The sequence below is a fragment of the Ranitomeya variabilis genome, chromosome 1, assembly GCF_051348905.1.
Source record: "Ranitomeya variabilis isolate aRanVar5 chromosome 1, aRanVar5.hap1, whole genome shotgun sequence".
Taxonomy (NCBI): Eukaryota; Metazoa; Chordata; class Amphibia; order Anura; family Dendrobatidae; genus Ranitomeya; species Ranitomeya variabilis.
This window is the reverse complement of record NC_135232.1, coordinates 377,619,482-377,646,892: the sequence shown is the minus strand read 5'-3', so window position 1 is coordinate 377,646,892 and position 27,411 is coordinate 377,619,482. Positions and strand designations below refer to the sequence as shown.

Sequence of the window (27,411 nt, the reverse complement as noted above, 5' to 3'; positions counted from 1 at the left end):
AGCCTGTGCACTCAGACAGACGTTACACCCACTCACAACTGGTTGTCATCCCATTGGTTGAAAACACAACCCTCTAATTTCACCACCTTCAAATTATCTCTAATCATAAAAGTTTCTATACTTTTGCCAAAGATAGTCATGTGATATTGGATCAATTTCTTTATTTAAAAAGTCTAATATTTTTGACTTAGGGCACTGTCTCACAGTGGCACTTTGGTCGCTACGACGGCACGATCCGTGACGTTCCAGCGATATCCATACAATATCGCAGTGTCTGACACGCTACTGTGATCAGGATCCCCGCTGAGAATCGTACGTCGTAGCAGATCGTTTGGAACTTTCTTTCGTCGTCAAGTGTCCCGCTGTGGCGGCATGATTGCATCGTGTGACAAAGGTTGTATACGATGTGCGCACAGTAACCAATGGCTTCTACATCGCAAATACGTCATGAAATTATCGCTCCAGCGCTGTGTATTGCAACGTGTGACCGCAGTCTACGACGCTGGAGCGATAATCAAGCGACGCTGCAACGTCACAGATCGTGCCGTCGTAGCGACCAAAGTGCCACTGTGTGACAGTACCCTAATTCTTTGATTTGGTTCTCTTTGTCTACTTTTAGGACTTGTGTGAAAATCTCATGTTGTATTCAAGTTGGGAAAAGAGTGCTGTTTCAATCATAGTATAAAGATTTTTTTGAGCATTATATTTTTGTCATTTATAGCCAGTTTATTTAATTAATATATATAATTAAATATATTTAATATACAGTATAACATATTTAATTAAAAATAACCTTTTTATACACTGGTGCAGTAGTTGGGAGTTGGGAGGTTAGGAAAATAGTCCCTAAAATAAACTGTTGACTGAACATACGATTACAACATTTACATTTATCTCCTTGGGCCTGTATGTAATTTGCTTAAATATTAGCTGCTGGTCTCTTTACAAAAAGTGACTAAATAAGTGACCGCAACAAAGCCTCCTGAATGGAATAATGATGTGTTTTATGAAGGAGAGAGGTCATGTGAACTGGGGTTGAAGCTTGTATTTTTCTTTGCCTGTACACATTGCTAATTGAGTCCTTGAGCAGAAACACGTTTTCAGAAGTGCGTTTGACCTATAGATTTAGCGTTTCCATTATTGTAGACTTCTTTAAAGAAATTAGCTTGGAGTTCTGTACCCTGGTGTGCATGGTCTTTATGCTCTGAAAAATACTTCCATTCTGACAATGCTGTGTCTGAAAGCTTAATTGAGTGAATCATGACAAATAATCACACGGCTTTGAATTATTATGTTTCCTTTTGGTCTGTCCTCTGTGAATTTGCTCTTTGAAATTAGTTTCAGGCTGTGATAGAGAGTTAACTGTTTCCCTGAGATAACAGCTACCAGTTATTCTACAGATGAATACATATTTGCTTTTTTTTTTTTTGATTATTGTAGAACTGCTTTATTTTATTGAAGAGGTTTTCCTATTACATATAATTATTAAGTATCTACAGAATTGGTAATAATGTATGATCACTTGGGGTATGACCCCACTTGAAGACAAGCATTGCTGAAAAGTTCCCTGTGTGAATAAAGTGGCCACATCTCCATTGACTTCTACGGGAACAACAGTTTCTCTATCTTCATTAGTCCTATAGAAGTGTATGGAGGAGTGGAGAGGCTACCTGTATTCTTCAGGATAATGGGAACCCAGTGGTCAGATCCCCAGCCATCAAGCATCTATCACATAGCTATAACATATATTTAGTGAAAAAAAACTTTAATCTGTGTTCTCATCTTTAAAGTTTCGATTTATTTATTTGCTCCTTGACTCCCCAGTATTACCACTCACCAGTATAAAGTGCTTAATTCTAATATTTTGACTTAAAATCTCTTAAATAATGACCTTTTGTTTAAATCAAAGTATTAGTGAATAATGTATTTTTTTTTTTTTTTTTTTAATTTTTGGCAATTTTTTTTATAGACTTCTATTTCCTGTTTGTCTAGGAAATTCACATGAATATTAGCAGTAATAGACCAACTCAGACCCTGTTTTTTGTATTGAAGCATTCATTGAGCCAGTGCAAAGGTCAATGTGAACCCTTGTCAAATAGTATGAATGAATAAAAAAGGAAGGTTGTGTCAGTTCACCCATTAAGGAGTCCGGAGCACGAAAGACCAGCAGTGCCGCAGGAAGAAAACTAATCGATAGTAGAAAAAAGTGAATCCAGCTTCAGACAGCCCATGTAAAATGTGGAAAATGTATTGAAATAATATTAAAAAAGAATTGAATAACAGCATAATAGTCAATAGGGGATGTGACTATTGGGCTGTTCAATACTTTTTTAACACTATTTCAATACATTTTCTACATAATTTGCACATCCCCTATAGGGGAAGGTACTGGGCGTTGCCCAGTACTTTCCCCGATACGGGCTGTGACTACTATGCTGTTGTTCAATTCTCTTTTAATACTATTTCAATACTTTTTCTACATTTTACATGGGATTTTCAAAGCTGGATTCACATTTTTTTTTACTATCGGTTTGCCAAATAGTATGTAACAAATGCTAGGATGTTGCACATAAAGAGACCAAAATGTGGCTGCAGGCCACAGTATAGGTGTGGTGTGTACATTTGTCAAATTGGACTAGTAAAATAGGTGTGCAAAACAGATATGTAAACTTAAATGTCTACATTTTTTAAACATTTTAATTTTGTTTTGCTAACAAATTTCTACGTCCTTCCTGAAAATGACATAAGATATGCTAGGTAGATACAAAAATTCAAAAATTAGTACCTGCAACAAGGTACTGTATTGATGTGGCATTTACAGATTTACAGTGGCTTGCAAAAGTATTCACCCCTTGGCATTTTTCAGGTTTGGTACCTCACAAAATGAAATTTTACTGTTTTTTTGAAGGTTCATGTAAAAAACATGCCTGCAACTGTGAGCATTTGGTTTTCTTTTCATTGTGAAGCAAATAACAAATAGGACAAAATAACTGAAAACTTCTTCCCCTTAACCCCTTTCTGACATTAGAAGTACTATCCCGTCGAGGTGGTCTGGGCCCCTATGACCACCGACGGGATAGTACATCATCACCGATTGCGGCCGGGTGTCAGCTGATTATCACAGCTGACATCTGGCACTATGTGCCAGGAGCGGTCACGGACCGCTCCTGGCACATTAACCCCCGGAACACTGCAATCAAATATGATCGCAGCGTTCCGGCGGCAGAGGGAAGCATCACTCAGGGAGGGGGCACCCTGCGTGCTTCCCTGAGACCCTCGGAACAACACAATATGCTTGCGTTGTTCCGTACATCTCCTCCCTGCAGGCCCCAGATCCAAAATGGCCATGGGGCTCCTTCCAGGTCCTGCAGGGAGGTGGCTTACAAGCGCCTGCTGAGAGCAGGAGCTGGCAAGCCTGCAGCACTGCCTGTCAGATTGCTGATCTAACACAGTGCTGTGCAAAGTGTCAGATCAATGATCTGACACTATAGCATGATGTCCCACTCTGGGACAAAGTTAAAAAAAAATATTTACAAGTGTTAAAAAAAAAAATCCTAAATAAAAAAATAATTATACATATATATTGTACCAATAAATACAGTTCTTTATGTAAATAAAAAAACAATAAAAGTGCACATATTTAGTATCGCAATGTCCGTATGGATCCGACCTATAAAAGTGTCCCACTAGTTAATCCCTTTAGTGAAGATCGTAAAAAGTAAAAATAAAAAACGAGTCAAAATACAATGCTTTAGCATCATACCGCCGAACATAAAGTGGAATAACACGCGATCAAAAAGACGGATATCAATACACATGGTGCTGCCGAAAATGTCGTCTTGGCCAGCAAAAAATGAGCCGCCATACAGCGTCATCAGCAAAAAAATAAAAATGTTATAGCCCTCAGAATAAAGCCATGCAAAAGTAATTATTTTTTCTATAAAATAGTTTTTATTGTATAAAAGCGCCAAAACATAAAAAAAGATATAAATGAGGTATCGCTGTAATCGTACTGACCCGAAGAATAAAAGTGCTTTACCAATTTTACAAAATGTGGAACGGTATAAACGCCCCCCAAAGCGAAATTCACAAATTGCTGGTTTTTGTTCATTCTGCCTAACAAAAATCGGAATAAAAAGTGATCAAAAAATGTCATGTGCCCAAAAATGGTACCAATAAAAACATCAACTCGTCCCGCAAAAAACAAGACTGCACATGACTCGGTGGACCAAAATATGGAAAAATATAGCTCTCAGAATGTGGTAATGCAAAAAGTATTTTTTGCAATAAAATGTGTCTTTTAGTGTGTGACAGCTGCCAAACATAAAAACCCGCTATAAAAGCCCGCTATAAATAGTTAATCAAACCCCCCTTTATCACCGCCTTAGTTAGGGAAAAATAATAAAATAAAAAAATGTATTTATTTCCATTTTCCCATTAGGGTTAGGGTTGGGGCTAAAGTTAAGGTTGGGGCTAAAGTTAGGGTTAGGGTTGGGGCTAAAGTTAGGGCTAGGGTTGAGGCTAAAGTTAGGGTTAGGGTTGGGGCTAAAGTTAGGGTTGGGCTAAAGGTAGGGTTGGGGCTAGACTTGGGGTTAGGGTTTGAATTACATTTACGGCTGGCTTACGGGTGTGTCAGGGTTAGTAGTATGGTTAGGGTTGTGATTAGGATTAGGGGTGTGTTGGGGTTAGGGGTGTGTTGGGGTTGGGATTAGGGTTAGGGGTGTGTTCGGGTTAGGAGTGTGGTTAGGGTTGGGATTAGGGTTGGGGTGTGTTGGGGTTAGGGGTGTGTTGCGGTTAGGGGTGTGGTTAGGGTTGGGATTAGGGTTAGGGGTGTGCTAGGGTTAGGGTTGGAGTTAGAATTGGGAGGTTTCCACTGTTTAGGCACACCGGGGCTCTGCAAACGCAACATGACATCCAATCTCAATCCATACAATTCTGCATTGAAAAAGTAAAACGGTGCTCCTTCCCTTCCGAGTTCTGCTGTGCACCCAAACAGTGGTTTACCCCCACATATGGGGTATCAGCGTACTCAGGACAATTTGGACAACAACTTTTGGTGTCAAATTTCTCCTGTTACCCTTTGGAAAATACAAAACTGGGGGCTAAAAAAATCATTTTTGTGGAAAAAAAAAAGATTTTTTATTTTCACGGCTGCGTTATAAACTTTAGTGAAACACTTGGGGGTTCTCACAACACATCTAGATAAGTTCCTTGGGGGGGTCTAGTTTCCAATATGGGGTCACTTGTGGGGGTTTCTACTGTTTAGGTACATCGGGGCTCTGCAAACGCAATATGACGCCCGGAGACCATTCCATCAAAGTCTGCATTCCAAAACGCCACTTCTTCCCTTCTGAGCTCTGCCATTCGCTCAAACAGTGGTTTTCTTCCACATATGGGGTATCAGCGTACTCAGGACAAATTGCACAACAATGTTTGGGGTCCAATTTCTCCTGTTACCTTTGGGAAAATAAAAAATTGTGAAAAAAATTTGATTTTTTATTTTTACGGCTCTACATTATAAACTTCTTTGAAGCACTTGGGGGTTCAAAGTGCTCACCACATATCTAGATAAGTTCCTTAGGGGTTCTATTTCCAAAATAGTGTAACTATTGGGGGGTTTCTACTGTTTAGGCACATCAGGGGCTCTCCAAACGCGACATGGTGTCCTATCTCAATTTCAACCAATTTTGCATTGAAAAGTCAAATGGCGCTCCTTCCCTTCCGAGCTCTGCTATGCACTCAAACAGTAGTTTACCCCCACATATGGGGTATCGCCGTACTCAGGACAAATTTTACAACAATTTTTGGTGTCCAATTTCTCCTTTTAACTTTGTTAAAATAAAACAAATTGGATCTGAACTAAATTTTTTGTGAAAAAAGTTAAGTTCCTCTTTTTAAACATTCCAAAAATTCCTGTGAAACACCTGAAGGGTTAATAAACTTCTTGAATGTGGTTTTGAGCACCTTGATGGGTGCAGTTTTTAGAATGATGTCACACTTGGGTATTTTCTATAATATAGACCCCTCAAAGTGACTTTAAATGTGATGTGGTCCCTAAAAAAATGGTGTTGCAAAAATGAGAAATTGCTGGTCAACTTTTAACCCTTATAACTCCCTTAAAAAAATTAGGTTCCAAAATTGTGCTGATGTAAAGTAGACATGTGGGAAATGTTGCTTATTAAGTATTTTGTGTGGCATATCTGTATGATTTAAGGGCATGAAAATTCAAAGTTGGAAAATTGCAAAATTTTGAAAATTTTCACTAAATTTCCATTTTTTTCACAAATAAACTCAAGTAATGTCAAATAAATGTTACCACTAACATGAAGTACAATATGTCACGAGAAAACAATGTCAGAATCAAAGGGATCAATGCTAGCGTTCCAGAGTTATAACCTCATAAAGGGACAGTGGCCGGAATTGTAAAAATTTGCCCGGTCATTAACGTGCAAACCACCCTTGTGGGTAAAGAGGTTAAAGTCAGTACTTTGTAGTGCCTCCTTTTGCGGCGATTACAGCTTCAATTTGTGTTGGATAAGTTTCTATGATCTTTCCATATCTTGCCACTGGGATTTTTGCCCATTCCTCAAGCAAAACTGCTCCAGCTCCTTAAAGTTAGATGGTTTCCTCTGGTGAACAGCATACTTCAAGTCGGACCACAGATTCACAGTTGAATTAAGGTCTGGGCTTTGACTACGCCACTCCAAAAGATTTACACATTTCCCCTTAAACTACTTGACTGTTGCTTTAGCAGTATGCTTTGGGTCATTGTCTTGTTGACAGGTAAACCACATTGTCTCAAATCACTGACAGACTAAAACAGGTTTTGGTCAAGAATATCCTTGTTTTTCACATCATCCATCTTCCCCCCTGACTCGAACCATTTTCCCTGTCCCTGCTACTGAAAAACATTTGATTGTTCATTGTGGAGATGGTGTTCTAGGGTGATGAGCTGTGTTGGTTTGGCCCAGACATAGCGTTTACCTTAGTGGTTAAAATTTGGTTTCATCTGATTCTAGCACCTTCCTCCATGCGTTTGGGGAGTCTTCCACATGTCTTTTAGCAAACTCAAAACGAGCCTTACAATTTTTGTAAGTAAAAGCTCTTTTCTGCCTAATCTTCCATAAAGGCCACCTCTATGGAATGTACGGCTTATTATGTTTGTATGGACAGATTCTCCAGTCTCTGCTTGGGAACTTTGAAGCTCCATCAGAGTTACCTTTGGTCTTTGTGATGTCTCTAAAATTAATGCCCTCCTTGCCCAGCCTGAGAGTTTTAGTGGGTGGCCACTCTGTTGGCAGGTTTGTTGTGGTACCATGTTCTTTCCATTTGGTTATAATGGATTTGATGATGCTCCAGGTAATCATCAGAGATTGGAATTTTTTTTATAACCCAACCCCGACTTGTATTTCTTAATAATTTTGTCCCTGACTTGTTTGGTGGTGTTTGGTTAGTGGTACCTCTTCCTTAATGGTGTTGCAACCTCTGTGAGCTTTCAGAAAAAGTGTGTATATAATGACAAACAATGTGACACTTAGATTACACGCAGGTGGTCTTCCTTTAGCTAAGTTTGTGACTTATGAAGGTAATTGCTTGCAATATAAATTTTTAGGGGCTTCATAGCAAACGCAGGGTGAATACATATGCACATGACAATTTTTAGTTATTTGATCTCATAATTTAATTTTTTTTCACTCCACCAATCTATTTAGACTATTTAGTGCTGATGCACCATGCACAAATTAGATTCCAAAAAAAGGTAAAAAGCCAAGTGGGTGTAAAAGTCTGGATTTTGGTAAAATCTTTTGTATTAAAAAAAATATATATTTACAGTATAATAATATATGTATACTATATATATACATATATATACACTCACCGGCCACTTTATTAGGTACACCATGCTAGTAACGGGTTGGACCCCCTTTTGCCTTCAGAACTGCCTCAATTCTTCGTGGCATAGATTCAACAAGGTGCTGGAAGCATTCCTCAGAGATTTTGGTCCATATTGACATGATGGCATCACACAGTTGCCGCAGATTTGTCGGCTGCACATCCCAAAGATGCTCCATACAAGGCAGGATGGATCCATGCTTTCATGTTGTTTACGCCAAATTCTGACCCTACCATCCGAATGTCGCAGCAGAAATCGAGACTCATCAGACCAAGCAACGTTTTTCCAATCTTCTACTGTCCAATTTCGATGAGCTTGTACAAATTGTAGCCTCAGTTTCCTGTTCTTAGCTGAAAGGAGTGGTACCCGATGTGGTCTTCTGCTGCTGTAGCCCATCTGCCTCAAAGTTCGACGCACTGTGCATTCAGAGATGCTCTTAGGCCTACCTTGGTTGTAACGGGTGGCGATTTGAGTCACTGTTGCCTTTCTATCAGCTCGAACCAGTCTGCCCATTCTCCTCTGACCTCTGGCATTAACAAGGCATTTCCGCCCACAGAACTGCCGCTCACTGGATTTTTTTTCGTTTTCGGACCATTCTCTGTAAACCCTAGAGATGGTTGTGCGTGAAAATCCCAGTAGATCAGCAGTTTCTGAAATACTCAGACCAGCCCTTCTGGCACCAACAACCATGCCACGTTCAAAGGCACTCAAATCACCTTTCTTCCCCATACTGATGCTCGGTTTGAACTGCAGGAGATTGTCTTGACCATGTCTACATGCCTAAATGCACTGAGTTGCCGCCATGTGATTGGCTGATTAGAAATTAAGTGTTAACAAGAAGTTGGACAGGTGTACCTAATAAAGTGGCCAGTGAGTGTATATATATATATATATATATATATATATATATATTAGATGGTGGCTCGATTCTAACGCATCGGGTATTCTAGAATATGTATGTATGTATGTATATAGCCACATAGTATATAGCACAGCCCACATAACACAGACAGCCACGTAGTATATAGCACAGCCACATAGTATATGGGAGCCACGTAGTATATAGCAGCCATGTAGTATATAACACAGCCCACGTAATATATAGCACAGCCCACTCAGTATATAACACAGCCCACGCAGTATATAACACAGCCCACGTAGTATATAACACAGCCCACGTAGTATATAACAGCCACGCAGTATATAACACAGCCCAAGTACTATATAGCAGTGTGGGCACCATATCCCTGTTAAAAAAATAATTAAAATAAAAAATAGTTATATACTCACCCTCCAGCGTGTACCGAAGCTGTCCTGATGCGCGCGATGCTGCCGCCAACTTCCGTTCCCAGAGATGCATTGCGAAATTACCCAGATAACTTAGCGGTCTCGCGAGACCATTAACTCATCTGGGTAATTTCGCAATGCATGACTGGGAACAGAAGCTGGCGGCAGCATCGCGCGCATCGGTTTACGACGGAAGGTGAGAATAGTACAATTTTTTTTAAATTATTTTTAACATTAGATCTGCATAGGCAGCATCAAGTAAAAAGTTGGTCACACAGGGTTAATAAGCAGCGTTAACGGAGTGCGCTACACCGCGGCATAACGCGGTCCGTTAACGCTGCCAGCCGCGACCAGTCAGCGATGCAGGATTTCCGTTACAGACAGACAGACGGAAGTACCCCTTAGACCATTTTATATATATATATATATATATATATATATATATATATATATATATATATATATATATATATATATATATATATTTATATATATATAAAGAACAAAAAGCAGCACAAAAAATACTTATAGGGTGCAAAAACCTTCTCAGGTATGTACCAAACCTAGTAAATATATCCGGAGAAATGAAAGCAGCACACCCTAATGGCGACGTTTCGGTCCAGAGATGTGAACCTATGTACAGTATATTTTTTCTTTTTTGCTATTCTATGTTAATGTAGTGTCGAAGGCATGATGATACTCTGGGCAATATTATCCTGGGAAACCATTGGTCATGGCTTTTATTTGGATGATACTTTCGGGTGCCACCTACCTCAAGATAGTAGGAGATCAATTAAACCACTAATTTCACTGCAATCTTATCCCCTAATGGCAGTGGCATTTTTCAATAGAATAATGCAACCTAGCACTGCACAAATTGTTCAAGAATGGTTTGAGGAACGTGAAAAAGAGTTCAAAGAATACAAAGAGTTCAAGGTGCTGACCTTCACTTCCATATTCCCCAGATCTGAATTTAAAAAAGCCCCTATAGAATGTGCTGTTAAAATATGTCTTAGCTATGGAAGCCCTATTTCACATCTTATAGAATTTAAAGGATTTACTGCTAACGTCTTGGTGCTAGATACCACAGGACTCCTTCAGAGGGCTTGTAGGGTCCATGCGGGGTCCTTGCAGTGAAGGGTCAACTTAGTAATGTTATATGTAGTTAAAAGTACTATAACCAACTACCATAAATGAATGAATGAATCCAACATGAAGTGCAATATGCACTTAAACATTTTATGCAGAATTTCTTTAGATTAAATGAATGGCTCTCTTTTCTTGGCAGGTGGAGTGGATAGAACAGCAGATTGTTAAACGAAGGACGAAAAGGGATTATAAAGTTAGTAATATTCATTCTGCCTATTTCAACGATCCCAAGTGGCCAAGCATGTGGTACATTGTAAGTATTTCTGGAAAAAAAAATTACGTTTCTTAATATAAAATGTATGACACTGCTAATTACTGCTGTGAGAATTTACAGAAACACGTATTTTATATAGTAATATTATGTTTTATTAATTTGCTGCTAAGCATAAAAATGAGTGATTGGCCTGCAAATATCTCTCTTGGAAATTCCTGAAGTTAAATGTCTTTCTGGTTAAAGTACGATAATACCTTGAAAAAGCAACACCATGACGGAGCTGTAAAAAAAAGTGCTAAACTGCCATATTTGTGTCTTAATTAAAAAAAAATGATTAGGAAAAGGTTTCAACATATGCTTCACTCATTGCCTTTTCTTTCTGTAGCATCTTTCCTCATGCAAAAAAATATGACTTAAAGAAAAAAAAAGTCTGTATAACAGTAATAAATAATCCTCGTTGTTGATACTTGCAAGCACATTTTGTGTTTTAAAGGGAAGGTATCATCAGAAAATGTCCCATTATTTAAATTCAGGGTTTTATGTTAAACTTTAACTTTTAACCAGTTCAAAACTGGGCCATTTACTCCCATTCCTGACCAGACAAATATTTGTGTTTTTTCATGTATTCTGTCTAAAGAGCTATATTTTTTTTTGTCGCTCAGAATTAAAATAATAATTCTTACATATTTTTTCATGATGCATTGGGCTTCATTTTTAGACTATATATATATATACTCCTTTAATTTTTTTTTTACTATCAGTGGGAAAATAAAAGTAATGTGTGTTTGTTAATTATATTTTACATTTTTTTTTTTTTATGATAAAGACCCATAAAAATACATTATGAAATTTGTTCCCCTTTCTGTAACAATTATTTTTATATATCAGTACATTTTTTTTCTATGGGGCTAGTAACAACGATTTGGATTGGCAGTGGCTTTTTTTTACATACTGCACTTTTTATTTATGTTATTTTTCTCCAAGGACCCGGCAGCTCTTGCTCTGTCCCTAGGCCCAGTGATCAGATGACTGCTGGGTCAGGAAAGGGAAGTGCGATTAGTACTTCCTATTACAGTATTCAAAGCACGTGTTCAGCACGGTGTATACAGCAATTATGAAGGCAAAGAGGCTAATAAGCAGTCCCTGACTTTTCTATGGGAGCTCGGCTGTGTTTGACAGCTGACCGCACACTCACGCACCTACAAGATGTTGTGTAGGCTCTACTATGTAATGCCATTTTAGAACATCACTACTGAGTTGCGAAGTGAATGAAGTCTGAATGTGAAGTCTGAAAGTAATTAACATTTTTTGTCTTTTTTTTCCATCTGTACTTAAAATTAAAAAATATATTAATCTTGCAATTTACACATTGGCCTCTGGCAGTGATGAGCGAGTGTGCTTGTTACTCGGGTTTTCTGAGCATGCTCGGGTGGTCTATGAGTATTTTGGGCATGCTCGTAGATTATGTTTGAGTCCCCACAGCTGCGTGATTTGCGGCTGTTAGACAGCCTGAACACATGCAGGGATTGCCTGTTTGTTGGGGAATTCCCACATGTATTCAGGCTGTCTAGCAGTCACAAATCATGCAGCTGTGGGGACTCAAAAATAATCTACGAGCATGCCCAAAATATTCTGAGAACACCCGAGCATGCTCAGAAATCCCGAATAACGTGCACACTTGCTCATCACTTGCTCCTGGTGATTTTTAAACTCTTACTTCCTGTTGTTTCAGGAAACAATGCATGTACATTCATTACTATCTTTTGTAATGAAGTGCCTTATGAGTCCATGCAAAGGTAATTGTGAAGGGAGGGGGGAGCAGGGTGAAACTATAAAATCACCCAATCTGATTGTTGGATCATGTGTTATAATCAGTGCATAGAAGTGTTACCTGCCATTGTTATAGTGTCTCCCATGTAATGGATCTTTTCTGAAAATTCTTTCTGAAACCACAAGAATTATAGGTCTAAAAATGCCCCTGTGGTCAGTGTTAAAATTGCAAAACTACTATTTCTTTTTTTTTTTTTTATAAAGATGATGTTATGAAAAAAACCGACAAAAAATATTTAAAAATATGTGTAAAATAAAAACCTGAATTACATAATGTTCAGATTTTTCATATGCTAGCTTCCCCGTAAAGGGTATGAACACCTTTGCTGGCAATTTGTTTAGTTATTTATTTTGCTAAAACTAGTTTTTTTACCATTGAGTTTCATTAAAAACTGGAACTATTTGGGTACTACCTCCTCTATTTTTCTCTGTACATGCAGTCTCCAGGATCAGTTACAAATTAAGTTGTCATTCATAATTGTGAACTGTGATTAATAAAATTTTTTACAGTTAAACTTTAGTGCTCTTTCCAAAGTTCCTTGCTTAATTGTGACTACGGAGCACAGGACCTTCTCACTTATCACAAGAAGCATGATATATTCCTTGGGAACGTTGCACGGTGTGTAGAATTATTTAGCAGTAACGCTGACTCTGGATGCGTTCTTATCATAAATTAGGATCTGCCAACTTCTACTCTGGCAAAAAATACTTTGTAAAGCAATATTTAATTTAAATTTCATTGTTGAAACGTGTCATATTGTAAGTTATAGAAAAATGTCTGACATAGAGAAACGGTTGACATTGTGAATCTATATGAATTCATTAATTTAAGCTTGGAGCCAATGGGGGCACATAGTAGATAAAACGTGATTGGCGCGTATAATCTGTAAGCAGCCAGAACATCATGGCGTCAGTCATTTCTGAAAGGTAGAAAGACTGCGGTGTCCTTGTCATATTCCTATCTCAGTTTTGAATCAGCAAGTAGAACTGAAGCAGACACAAGTGTATTTTACATTTTCATATAAATGGCATGTCTGCATGCATTAGACAGTGATCACTTGGTGTTATGCTGTCACACATCGGTTTCACAATTCGAGTTTTTTACTAACCTTGATGAATTCTATCAGAGATGTCAGGATGGTGCAATCTAGTCTGAGAGGAGAGACATTTCTGTGACAATAGAAACGCTGTGCTTCGTATCTCGGGCCACACTATCACAGGACTGTGGCAGTCGACTGCTTTGGAATGAATAAATACAGATGTAACGCTATTGAACAAAAGGTAGACATATCGTTTATCACAGCGCATGACAAATGTCGAGAGGATCAGCAGGCAGGCGTTAAATGATTTCCTCTTCCAGCACATTTCACTGTGTGCATTGTCTTACATTAGCATTCTCCCATTATGTGAAAGTTTTATAGAGTTGTAAAAAGCTTGGGTCCATGACAAGTTGTATTCTGAAATCTGTGAAGGAGCACAGAAAAGGTTTTGCATCTGATAGATGTGAAAAAATATATTTCTAGACTTTTACAAAAGCATGTCATTGCTTATGGGAAACTTTGCTATATTTTCAGTTTTAATGAGAATGGAGTTTTACTTTCCCTGCCAACACACACTTATTGACACATTCCTCTGAATGAGCATGTATGATGTCCAAGTTTCCAAAGGAGGAAAAGCACTGCCCAGAGCAGGGGTAGACATAGCGCATGTGCAGCCTATTTAGCTTCACGGGGACCCATGGGGGACAAGGGTCCAGTGTGTTTTATCTTCTTTCCTTCTTCAACTCGTGACATTGGTGCATGGGCCCTCTCTCCACGGACAGCTCAGGAGAATATGTCTCTGCTAATTAGATGCCTTTATATCTAGTTAATAAGGTATTTGCTTTTCTTGAGGTGTGATCTTCCATTGAAATCAAAAAGAAACCTCCAGCATGGTAGACTTAGAAGGGAGCCATAAGTAGCACTAATAAGTAAGTCCTACTTTTGTGGATCAAAATCAGAATGATTTTATTTACGCTGATGAGTGCGAGCACATGTGGCTTCCCGTCATTTTTACACATCTCTGGTAGAGCAGTCTGACAGATCTGCAATGTTACTACCATGGTAGAAGTTAGTATTCTTCAATATATCACTACCACTTAATAATGTTTATATAGCGCCATCATATTTTTACAGACTTTTGTGTGATCACAGTGCAATGCGGAATGATGGGCAAATAGTGGAATATATTCTTTAGGCTATGTGCACACGTAGCAGATTTTTCGCGTTTTTTCGCCGTTTTTCGCTATAAAAATGCTATAAAACTGCGAAAAAATGCTCACGTTAAGCATCATATTTAATAGAATGCAATCCGCATTTTTCGTGCACATGCTGCATTTTTTTCCTGAGCGGAATCGCATTCCAGAAAAAAATGCAGCATGTTCATTAAATTTGCGGAATCGCTGGGATTCTGCACACATAGGAATGCATTGATCTGCTTACTTCCCGCAGGGGGCTATGCCCACCATGCGGGAAGTAAGCAGATCATGTGCGGTTGGTACCCAGGGTGAAGGAGAGGAGACTCTCCTCCATGGACTGGGCACCATATAATTGTTAAAAAAAGAATTAAAATAACAAATCGTGATATACTCACCCTCTGATGGCCCCGGAGCCTTCCCGCCTCTCAGCGGTGCACGTGACTGCTTCCGTTCCTATAGATGGTGTGTGTGAAGGACCTGCGATGACGTCGCGGTCACATGACCGCGATGACGTCGCGGTCACGTGACCGCAACGTCATCGAAGGTCCTGCACACACACCATCTATAGGAACGGAAGCCGCTGAGGAGATCGGCTGTACCGCCCACGACGTCATCGAAGGTCCTGTACACACACCATCTATAGGAACGGAAGCCGCTGAGGAGATCGGCTGTTTGCGGAAGGTGAGTATAACCATTTTTTTTAATTTTTTTTATTATTTTTAACATTCTATCTTTTACTATTGATGCTGCATAGGCTGCATCAATAGTGAAAAGTTGGTCACACTTGTCAAACACTATGTTTGACAAGTGTGACCAACCTGTCAATCAGTTTTCCAAGCGATGCTACAGATCGCTTGGAAAACGCTAGCATTCTGCAAGCTAATTATGCTTGCAAAATGCTAGTTTTCTGCGGGAATATGCATGCCAATTCCACATGCGATATGCAAATTTCTGCGGTAATTCTGCAACGTGTGCACTTAGCCTTAGAGTCAGTGTGTCGGGATTGCTTTTGACTAGTAATCAGCATCTTATGGCTAGTGACAGTCTCTAATGTTACACAGTTGAGCCACATTGAGTGATAGGAAGGATTTTGTGAAAAGAATCCGTTGTAAAGCATTGTTTCTTTAAATGATTTTTGCGGCGTGTAGGAAGAAGAATCTTTCCCCTTCAGTGGATTCTTTCATCCTGCATTCGGGGTTTCATACTGTTATCTTGATAGGTTTTCACAGGTGGACAGATAGTACACACGTCAATACTATAGAGAATTTTACAACTGATACATTGTGCCATCATGTCTCATTCTCACATGTCCACAGCATATACTTTGGGAAATACGATCTGTTTAGTCATTCAGTATTCACTTATTAACTTTTCTGGCATTTTAACCAGTAAAAAAAATCTTTTATCCATTGCTGTAAAGTGGGAACTTCATGGGGCAGGAATATTTTTTTCTTGTGAATCAAAACTCCATGTCAGTAGTTGTAGCCAGTGCAATAGGTTCTCGAATTAAGATAATTCTCTCCATAACGTGAAATATGATAAAATCTTAGTATTAACTATTTCCCTCCTCAGCCAATTACCGGTAGATTTATGCATTTTTTATTTTTCCTCTCCCTATTTAAAAAACCATAGCTATTTTTTTGCACATAGACATATGATGGCTTGATTTTGGGCAGAAGAGGTAGTAGTTTCCAAAGACACCATTCATACTAGCATATAGATTAAGGGAAAATGACAATAAAATTCCAAGTGCGATTTTTGGGTTTTATTTTTATGGTGTTAATTATATAGCAAAAATTACCTGAAAAAATTGTTCTCTAGTTCAATAAAATGAAAGTTACCAAATAATTACACTTTTTTCTTTACTATTTATTGGATTTAAAAAAAAAATGTATAAAAAATGCCTTATTAATTTATATGGGAGCTTGTTTTTTTTGCATGGCGAGCTAGTGTTTTAATTTATGCAATTTTGGAGGGCATTTTATGCTTTGATCATTTTTCACTGCAATTTTTTAGCGTTATTGCAGTTACTGAATAATTTGGATTTCTTTTTTCATTTACCAATTGATTTAGTTAATTTTCGTAGGTCAGACTTTTTTGTGCATGATGCCTAATTTCTTTTTACATTTGTTTTTACTATTATTATACATTTATATACATTTTCTTTAAATATTTTAAACTTTTTTCTATTTTTTAATTAATATCTAATTAATTTTAATTTCTAATTAATTTCTATTTTTATTTATTTTAAACTTTTTTTCTATTTTTAATTAATTTCTAAGTCTCCTTAAGGGACTTGAACCTGCGATTATCATATATAGTGAAAATCTAGAGTTTTCTATGATGTCCAGCCACAGGAGCCACAAGAGATCGCCAAAGAGCCACAAGAACCAGGCAAGAGAACATTCAACCAGTTCCCCGGCTATTATAGTAACTCATCAGTTCCCTGCAACTAATGTTTGGGCTGGATAGCGGCGCTTTACTGCCACTGTCAGTGATTGGTGGCAGCACTTAAGAGGTTAACAGGAATGATCTGCGGCCCCCGCTCATTGCAGGATTCACTAAACCAACCATCTCAGACAGATGTCTGTCCAGCCTCTGATCTCTACAATGCTTTTTATTCCATTTATTAGATCCATAATTGGACCAGGATTTGCGGTGTGATCAGTGATATTTAATAACTTCTATGTATTAATATTTGATATATTGCTAGGAACCTGCCCCAGAAAAGTTGGCCTTTACATATTTGGGTCCTACTCTCAGAACATGATTTTGAAACCATGACTCCCTAGACCGACCTCAGCTGTAGCTTATCAACCGTAGTATTACTGAATCTAGAAAATGTTGGTTAAAATGGGTATGTTAATTTTAAAAGTTGAGGGAACTTTGGAAATCCATAATTCCTTCCAAACGTGAGTTTATAGAGTGTTTAAATGTCAGAAAATGTACTGGGGAAGTGGCAACCGACCACGACTCTTTCTATCAGTTTTCTAATGCCAGGGTCAGTTGGTCATTGTTTCTGGACTAGCCACAATTTAAAACGATTGGAAAAATCCCACAGTGGGTATCATAAAAATGTATGACATTCATGCCTGGAGTGGTGGGGAGGTGTGTGGGGATGCCTCTGTATCCCTGTACCCATCCCCTCTCTTTTTCCCCTTTTCCACTCATTATTTCTTTTTTACTTTAAGATAATGTAATGTGTTTATTTTGTTAATAATTGTTTGAATTATTACTCGCTACTTAGAAATATTGCTTCCATGATATACAGTATATAGTCACCTAAATCCTGTTATCAGTGCTGCAAGAATCACACATGAAATATTTGCCTTATGTGCTGTACTTTTAGATATTAGACCATTGACAATGAATGTGCTGGTTTGTTATATTTACACGTAATATTGCACATTTATCCATGTAAAAGGCAAGGCTTTTTTTGTTTCCTACTGTTATCTAAAATGGCAAAAAATCAGTTTAAGGGTATGTTCACACGATCCTGATTTCAATCCTTTTTTTTTCAGGACTAAAACCGCAGCTCTTGGCAGAAAACGCAGGTGCGTTTTTGGTGCGTTTTTGGTGCGTTTTTTGATGCGGTTTTTAGTGCGTTTTTTGATGCAGTTTTCTCTGCAGATTGTCTGTGTTTGACACAAATAAAGCTTACTGCATTTGGGGGGGAAAAAAAAAAAAATGATGTCATTTCCTTGTCCAACCCTTTTCTTCTTCCATCCTCCATTTTGGAACTTACACATCAAAATGAGTGGACGTGCTGAGCGTAGGCCAGATGACAGCCCGCGGATCCAGCTCCGCACGCCACACCGGATTGCGATCCTTGGTTTGATGCTTCTAATTCTGAATCAACATGCACGTCAGGTAAGCAGATGTCTGTTTGTTTTATATATTGGGTTATGGGTACATGTCCACGTTCTGGAAACACTGTATGTTTGGCGCTGCGTGTGGCCGCAGCGCCAAACATGCAGCGTCCACATGTAACAGCATAGTGTAGGTGATTTCATGAAAACACGTGTCCACTGTGTGTCATCCGTCAGCCCTGCGACTCCGGACATGCTGCGTGTCTTTTATGATCACAGCATGTCCGTGTTCATTGTTGAGAAGCTGCGTCTCCGCAATGAATAAAACAGGGCCCTATGCGTGGGGTGCGATGATGCCGGATTTGTACAATGAACACATCTGGCATCATTGCGTCCCAGAAGGGGGTGGGGCTTCCTGAATGTGGACACGTACCCTTACATAATCCACATTGTTTTCCAGGCATGTTGGATATATTTTTCTAATTGTTGTGTTTACAAAATATTATTTTATTTTTTTATTTTAGAGGCTGCGGCGGCAGAGAAGACGTGCGCATAAACGAATGTGGGTGCACCCGCTTGTAGCAGACCGAACTGAGAAGGGGCACTTTTATGTGCTGTACAATGATTTGAGGAGGTAAGTAGAAATATATTGAATGACTAATTTACATTTTTTTGCTAGCAATACTTGTGAAGTAACCCTTTTTTGTGTTTCTTTTTAATTTTTCAGATATCCTGAAAAATTTATATCGTTTTGTCGGTTACCAATTATGGCATTTGACAGACTGCTTACCATTCTGGCACCCCATTTAACACGGCAAGACACGGTGATGAGGAAGTCCATTTCTGCAGAGGAAAGGCTGCTCATCACCTTGCGGTAAGTAACAATTTTTCAGGGGGGAATGTAGTTAGGTCTCTATTTTACACGTCTCTGTGTCCAGTATGTGTGATTAAACCCACCCAGTCCTCCTGTTGGACAGGGGGCACACATACACACACACACACACGTGAGATACGGCCGAGTGTTGCATGGTAATCCCCGGCCCTGCCGCCTGCACTCTGGAGCAGAGTGTGCACCCACATACCAATACATGGAGCCGCACGCTCCACAACGGAGTGCATGCAGCAGGTCCGGGGATTACCATGCAACACTCGGTCATATCTCGCATGCGTGTGTGCACAAGTCCCATCAGGCTTTTTATTTAAATTTTTTACACCCTTTGTGTTGTGCTGGGTGTTAATGCCATCATTATTGAATGGTGCTGGATGCATATTATAGCGGCTTTAACTTGTGACATGTTGTAATTACCTTTTTGTGTGACATTTCTAATTTTCTTTTTTGTTTCTTTGCAGATTTTTGGCCACAGGAGAGAGCTATACATCCCTGCACCTCCAATTTAGAGTTGGTAAATCTACCATCTTTAACATTGTGAGGTGCACATGTACCGTCATCTGGCAGAAGTTGCAGCCTATAGTGATGCCTTCCCCAACCGAGGAGACTTGGCTGCAGGTTGCAGCAGGCTTTCAGTCTGTGGCCAATTTCCCAAACTGCATAGGTGCAGTCGATGGTAAACATGTTAGGGTCCAGCAGCCCCCACGATCAGGATCACGCTTCTTTAATTATAAGAAGTATTTTTCTGTGGTCCTGATGGCGGTGGCTGATGCCCATTATAAATTTGTTGCCATTGACGTTGGTGCCTATGGTAGTACTGGGGATTCTCGGGTGTTGCGAACGTCACAGATTGGGATGCAAATTCTTCGAGATGGCGGCACGCTCCCAGCCCCAAGACCTTTGCCGGGTTCCACACATCCAGTGCCCTTTGTGATGGTATCGGATGAGGCGTTTCCCTTAACGACAACCCTGCTGCGCCCATACCCACGAAGGGGACTGGATGCCCGACGGAGGATTTTTAATTATCGGCTGAGTCGTGCACGCAGATATGTGGAATGCACCTTTGGGATCATGACTAGTCAGTGGAGGATCTTTCACACTGCCATTCAGTTGGACACAGACACCGTTGATGCTGTGATAAAGGCTTGCTGTGTACTCCACAACTATGCTCGTGAGTACAACACTGACGTAGATGTGGAATACCAGCAGGCAGTATTTAATCCAGTGGTCAACGGGGGTCTGGGCAGGCCGTCCAACTCTGGTGTGCGTGTGAGAGAATCCTTCACTGACTACTTTATGAGTCCTGAAGGTGCCGTGCACTGGCAATACTCCTGTGCTGGTGTTGAGCAGCCTGACCAGCAGAGAAGGATGCATCTACACTGACCCTCCACAAAAAAGTTGCCGACATCGCTGCTAACAGTTTTGAAAACATCCCGCAAAATGATAAACGACATCAATCAACACAACATGTATTAAAAAAAAATATTTTTTTCATGTTACCCGAAAAAGTTTAAAAAAAATTGGTTGTAATATAAATAAAAAATCTATTTTGGTTTAATTTGGTTTGTTTTTTTTTTTATGTCAAAAATATGGTTGGTGTTTTCAGAAATTAACAGCAGAATGAGGTATACAATTGTTAACACATCAACCCATAAACCACTAATCGATAGCCCATAAACACAGGACAGTGGCCTTGTTCCCATTGTCTAAAAAGAAGAGAAATTTTTGTGTGAAATAAAATTTATTTTAGAAAACACAAATTATTGTTAATACCAAACACTGTAAAGTAACACACTGGCGCTATGTATTGGCCTGAACCTTCAGCTGCAAGCACCTTGGCACGTAGTGTGCAACCCTGCCACCCAATATTAAAATTAGAATAAAATCAACAAACAGGTGCTGCGCTAGCAGGAGGAACTGTGACTAGGAATACATCTCAGTCACCTACCTCACTGTTATGAACTGATGTGTCCACTTGGGACAATGAGCTGCTGCAGACCGTCCTCTGCTATCTTGGAAGATCTGTGATTAGACAGTGCAGCCACGTGAACGATGCACTACCATCCGGGGAGCGTCCTCCCGTAGTGCTGAAAACCCCACCAGTCTCGCCGCTGTAGTGTCCGGCAGGCAGCTACGGCCGATAGCGCCGCCGTGCAGTGGCGTGGTGAGCGGGGGGCGTGGCTTACTAGGTGACGTCACCAGTCCGTATGACGGACACTAACAGGGGCCAATCCCGACGCGTTTCGAGGGTGCCGACCCTCTTTCTCAAGGTTGAGAAAGAGGGTCGGCACCCTCGAAACGCGTCGGGATTGGCCCCTGTTAGTGTCCGTCATACGGACTGGTGACGTCACCTAGTAAGCCACGCCCCCCGCTCACCACGCCACTGCACGGCGGCGCTATCGGCCGTAGCTGCCTGCCGGACACTACAGCGGCGAGACTGGTGGGGTTTTCAGCACTACGGGAGGACGCTCCCCGGATGGTAGTGCATCGTTCACGTGGCTGCACTGTCTAATCACAGATCTTCCAAGATAGCAGAGGACGGTCTGCAGCAGCTCATTGTCCCAAGTGGACAAATTATTGTTAATTTGTACAAAACATTTTTCAATTTGAAAAAAAAATAATTTAACAGCCCCTTTCAAATACAACAGTCAATTTGAGCTACAAACAAAAGCACAACTTTGTGCAACTGAAAACTTTTGCCCACGTTCAATTAAGAAATGTATATTCTTGAGAATAGAGGTAATTTGTTCCCTCATTTTGATACGGTGCTCCCCCCAGATGCTGCGAACTGCCTCTATCTCCTTGGCTGTGGGCCAAATACTGGGGTCTTGTAGCTGTTTCAGGTGTTCGGTGTCGGGGCCTGAAAAGTCCCAACACCCCCATCAGAACTTCATTATAGGGAGAAATCGGAGCAGGGTCCTCCAGAGCAGTGAGGGACATCTGCACCATAGACATGAAAAGAGATTGTCTATCCGGTGGCAGGGAGCGTGTTTTTCTGGCTACTGTTTGGGCAAAGGAGTCACAATGGTCATCGGTACTTGTTTTTTTTTAATAAATCTAATGTGTCAGACGCAATTTGGACCGTTTGGTCATCTTGGTTCTTCTTGGTTTTTTTTTTTTTCTTCTCTGCTGCCACCGGATAGACTGCTCTCTTCTCCACTCTCACAGCTTCTGCGGAATCAGATGCTTCAGCAGCTGCTGAAGTAGATGTTGACGCAGCAGCTGCTGAAGTGGATGCTGATTCAGCAGAAGCTGTGGGAGTGGAGGGAGAGATGGTCCCTCCCACTCCAGAGGAACTGCCTGCTCCATCTGTGTCGCTGTCCTCCAAATCAGCTACCGACATTTTTCCTTCCGTCCTGTTGGTTTAAAAAAAAAAACAATAATTTTTCGCACAACATATTATATATAAATAATCTTGTAGATTGGATTTTAACTTACTTTCTCAATGTCCTGCTGGTCACAAGAAAATGCAGCTCTTCACTAAAGGGGAATTTATTTTTTCTTGGCGAAGAGCCACTCTTTGAGCAATCATTCAGGAATTTATTAAAACGGTCTCTGATGGAGCGCCAACGTTGCCTCACATCTTTATCTACCAAAAAAAGGTTCAAAAATACAACAACAATTTTTTAGAGATCTTAAAACATTATATTTTTAATATACTCAAGGTGTACTAAATAAATGTAATTGAAATTACCGATTTTCTGCTGTGTAGTCCCAGGATACTTGTCTAAATCCGGGATCATGTCGCGCACTATTTTTTTCCATGCTAGCTCCCTGAAGTACTTATCCTTGTAGGAATCATCGGATGGGTCCCACAAGGCCGGATAATCCCGAACCTACAATAAATACAATAGTGTCATCTCATAATCTATAGCACGACCAAGTAATGTTACACAAATGCTTGTAATATGTCAAAGTAACCACTAATAAATGAACATTTCAGTGCCACGTATCACGTATAAGTGCCACGTGCAACGTATTTAAGTGCCACGTATCACGTATTTAAGTGCCACGTGCCACGTATCACGTATTTCAGTGCCACGTATCACGTATTTCAGTGCCACGTGCCACGTATTTCAGTGCCACGTATTTCAGTGCCACGTATTTCAGTGCCACGTATTTCAGTGCCACGTGCCACGTATTTCAGTGCCACGTGCAACGTATTTCAGTGCCACGTATTTCAGTGCCACGTATTTCAGTGCCACGTATTTCAGTGCCACGTGCCACGTATTTCAGTGCCACGTGCAACGTATTTCAGTGCCACGTATTTCAGTGCCACGTGCCACGTATTTAAGTGCCACGTGTCACGTATTTTAGTGCCACGTATATACATGCCACGTATTTCAGTGCCACGTATTTAAGTGCCACATATCACGTGTTTCAGTGCCACGTATTTCAGTGTCACGTATTTTAGTGCCACGTATTTAAGTGCCACGTATCACGTGTTTCAGTGCCACGTATATACGTGCCACGTATTTTAGTGCCACGTATTTAAGTGCCACGTATCACGTGTTTCAGTGCCACGTATATACGTGCCACGTATTTTAGTGCCACGTATTTAAGTTGCACGTATTTTTGCTATTGTAAGGTGGCATTAATCCCGGTTAATAATGGAGAGGCGTCAATAAGACGCCTATCCATTATTAATGCTATTAAAGGGTTAAATGGCGGAAAAAAATGGCGTGGGCTCCCGCGCAATTTTCTCCGCCAGAATGGTAAAGCCAGTGACTGAGGGCAGATATAAATAGCCAGGAGAGGGTCCATGGTTATTGGCCCCCCGTGGCTACAAACATCTGCCCCCAGCCACCCCAGAAAAGGCACATCTGGAAGATGCGCCTATTCTGGCACTTGGCCACTCTCTTCCCACTCCCTGTAGCGGTGGGATATGGGGTAATGAAGGGTTAATGCCACCTTGCTATTGTAAGGTGGCATTAAGCCCGGTTAATAATGGAGAGGCGTCAATAAGACGCCTATCCATTATTAAGCCAATGAAAGGGTTAAAAAAAAATACACAAAGACTAGAAAAAAAATATTTTAATGAAATAAAGACACCCACTTTTTGACCATATTTTATTGTACGCTCAATCCGTCCTGAAGACCCTCGACCTGAAAAAGAGGCAAAATAAAAAAAACAAATTCATACTCCCTGGCCCTGTCCGCAGAAATCCATCGAGGGTCCCACGAAGATCTTCCATGGAGAACAGACACATCCAGAGATATGTCTGCTCTCCACGGCTGCAGCAACACACTGACAGGAGCCATAGTTCCTGTCGGTGTGTCACTGCGCATGCGCGAGCGAGTTAACCGGCGGTCATTGACCCCGGCACTCTCGCTTAACGGCAGTGCTGCGTGGGAAAGTTCAATGCAGCTGTACTGCCGTTAACTGAGACGCCGGAGCCATTGAACTCCGGAACAGTACGCGATACACTGCTAGGAGCTTCGCTCCTGGCAGTGTATCGCCGGAGAGCAGCCGATCAGCGTGGGACACTCGTTTTATGGATTCTGCGGACAGGGAGTATGGATTTGGTTTATTATTTTTGGATTTTTTCCTGGAGGATCGAGGGCTTCGCCTACAAGTGTGGTGTTGGTGAGTATATACTCTATGTTATGTGTTGTATGTACTGTACTGTGTGTCATGTATGTGTATTGTGTGTAGGTGTTTGGTGTAAACTTTACTATTGTGCTAAGTCGCCGGACACAGGGACAACTCTCCCATCCTAATACCGGATGGGAGTAGTAGTCCCATACGGCGACTTAGCACAATGGAGGCACTATCGTCGCATGGGGACGGACACACAGACATACCAGATCAATCAGACGCCCGACATCGATCCCCATGCGACGGTATGCCTCCATGATGACAGTCTTCAGGAACGACACTCCGCCCACGCACTTCCGACGAACAACTTCCGCCCGCTTCCCCGCACTTCCTGCAGCTGCGGTTCTGCACAACAAACCGCAGTAAAACCCGCAGATATATTTTTGATCTGCGGGTTTTACTGCGGTTTTGACCTCACAATGGAGGTCTATGGGTGCAGAACCGCTGCGGTTTAGGAAAAAGAAGTGACATGCTCCTTCTTTTTTCCCGCACCGATTCATCGCGGCTTTTTAAGGGAAATTCAGGACCGTGTGCACAGCGGTTCCTGTTTTCCATAGGGGTACATTGTAATGTACCCTGCATGTAAAACAGCTGCGGAACCGCAGCGGCAAAACCGCTGCGGTTCTGCAGTAAAAAACGCACTGTGTGAACATGGCCTAATAGATATTGGTCAGTCTTAAATTGAAATGGTAAATCTATCGGTCATTGGGACACCTGCCCCTGCCTAAACCTGACCACATTTTCACCATTTCTGGGGCATAAAAAGTCTAAAATTAAAGCAAAAATTTTCTACACCATAAAATGTTGAGCATCTATTCCATAGATGTAAAGACAAATAAAAGGTCAGTTTGTCAAATATCATGGAATGGACCCTGTCACCTTAAACTAGAAGTCTGATTTGCAGGTAGCATGTTATATAATAGGAGGAGCTGAGCAGTTTGTGAAATATGATTTTGGTAATTATTTATATACACAGGGCCGTCTGGTGGGTGCTCTTACAATGTACAGCCTATCAGTTTGCAGACAGAAATACTCCACCCATTGGACACAGAAGCCCAAAATACAGTTGCGGGCATACCCCAGCAGAATTTGTGCTTTCTTGGCCTTTTTTCAGAGAATATGAATGATAACACCAAAACTTTTTCTCCACTCATGGTTAGTGGTTGGGTGAAGCCACTTATTGTCAATCTACTGTGTTTTCTCTTTTAAATCATAATGACAACCCAAAACATCCAAATCACCCTTATCAAAAGTTCACATACCCTGGTGATTTTGGCCTGATAACATGAACAGATGTTGACACAAATGGCTACTAAAGGTAACATCCTCACCTGTGACCTGTTTGCTTGTAATCAGTATGTGTACATAAAAGCTGAGTGAGTTTCTGGGATCCAGACAGATTCTTGCATCTTTCATCCAGCCACTGACATATCTGGATTGTGAGTCATGGGGAAAACAAAAGAATTGTCAACGGATCTACAGGAAAAGGTAGTTGAACTGTATAAATCAGGAAAGTGATACTAAAAGATATCCAAGTCAGCAGCATTGAAACTGTGATTAACAAATGGAAAATCAGGGGCTCTGTAAAAACAAAACCACGGTCAGGTAGACCCACAGGACTTTCACCCAATCACTAACCATGAGTGGAGAAAAAGTTTTGGTGTTATCATTCTTATTCTCTGAAAAAAGGCCAAGAAAGCAAAAATTCTAAAGGGATATGTAAACATTTGAGCACAACTGTAAGCTTAAATTACAACTTAAACTATAATATATATAGAAAGAGAGCGTAATGTACCATTTCATCAGCTGTTTTTTTTAATATGTAGAATAATTGAAACCATTTCCTCAGGGTAAATAATTTCGATTACCTTGTCATCTAAGTTCCTTTAACCACCAGTGTCGTGCTTGACCAGTCTGGTTGGGGATAAGCAAGTGCTTAATCTGATCTTTGTGCAATAAACAAGCATGCAATGTCAGTCTGCTGTAGTAAGAAAATGTGCAGTTACCAGAAATTACAGTGCTAACATTGATATATCTATCAAATGCTGTAGTCATTAACCTAATATTGGTAGGGGTTCCTTATGATTAATGGGACATTCTAGTTTTCAGTGAAATGTCTAGTTGAAAAATACCCTATGGCAGAAACGTGTAAGTACTGTTTGGATTGAGCGCCACGCACACATAAATCATCAGCTCTGTCTCCATCTGGAATGCAAAGCTGGATGAATCTCAAGAACTGACACAGCAGCAAACACTGGAATTGTCACAATGTCATTTTTTATATTTTCTGTGCAACATACATACAAAGGGAAGACATATCATACAAAGGGTATGTGAAGTGTTATATATAGTGGCCAAATTGCGAGAAAGACAACTGCCCAAATGATGTAGACATAGGAAAGCTAGCATGTTACCACTTTGTTACCAATGGAATCACTGACTGCTGGTGTCTGACTACTGCCACGTGTAATATGTCTTTGTAAATAGTAGCCACATTGCTAGTT

At 40.4% G+C, this 27,411-nt stretch overlaps 1 protein-coding gene and 1 long non-coding RNA gene across 4 annotated transcripts in view; both read left to right on the top strand.

The window, feature by feature from the left end:
* PCSK5 (proprotein convertase subtilisin/kexin type 5) overlaps positions 1-27,411 on the top strand; it is a 738,778-nt gene that overhangs the window by 185,628 nt on the left and 525,739 nt on the right. For all 3 annotated transcript variants that reach the window (XM_077249026.1, XM_077249027.1, XM_077249028.1), the window contains exon 3: positions 10,470-10,583. In XM_077249026.1, coding sequence (XP_077105141.1) covers positions 10,470-10,583 — 114 coding nt within the window. The remainder of the gene's footprint in view (positions 1-10,469; positions 10,584-27,411) is intronic.
* LOC143760428 (uncharacterized) lies at positions 18,342-19,258 on the top strand. Its single transcript, XR_013212254.1, has 3 exons — positions 18,342-18,480; positions 18,944-19,053; positions 19,147-19,258. It is a non-coding gene; the product is annotated as an uncharacterized LOC143760428 (long non-coding RNA).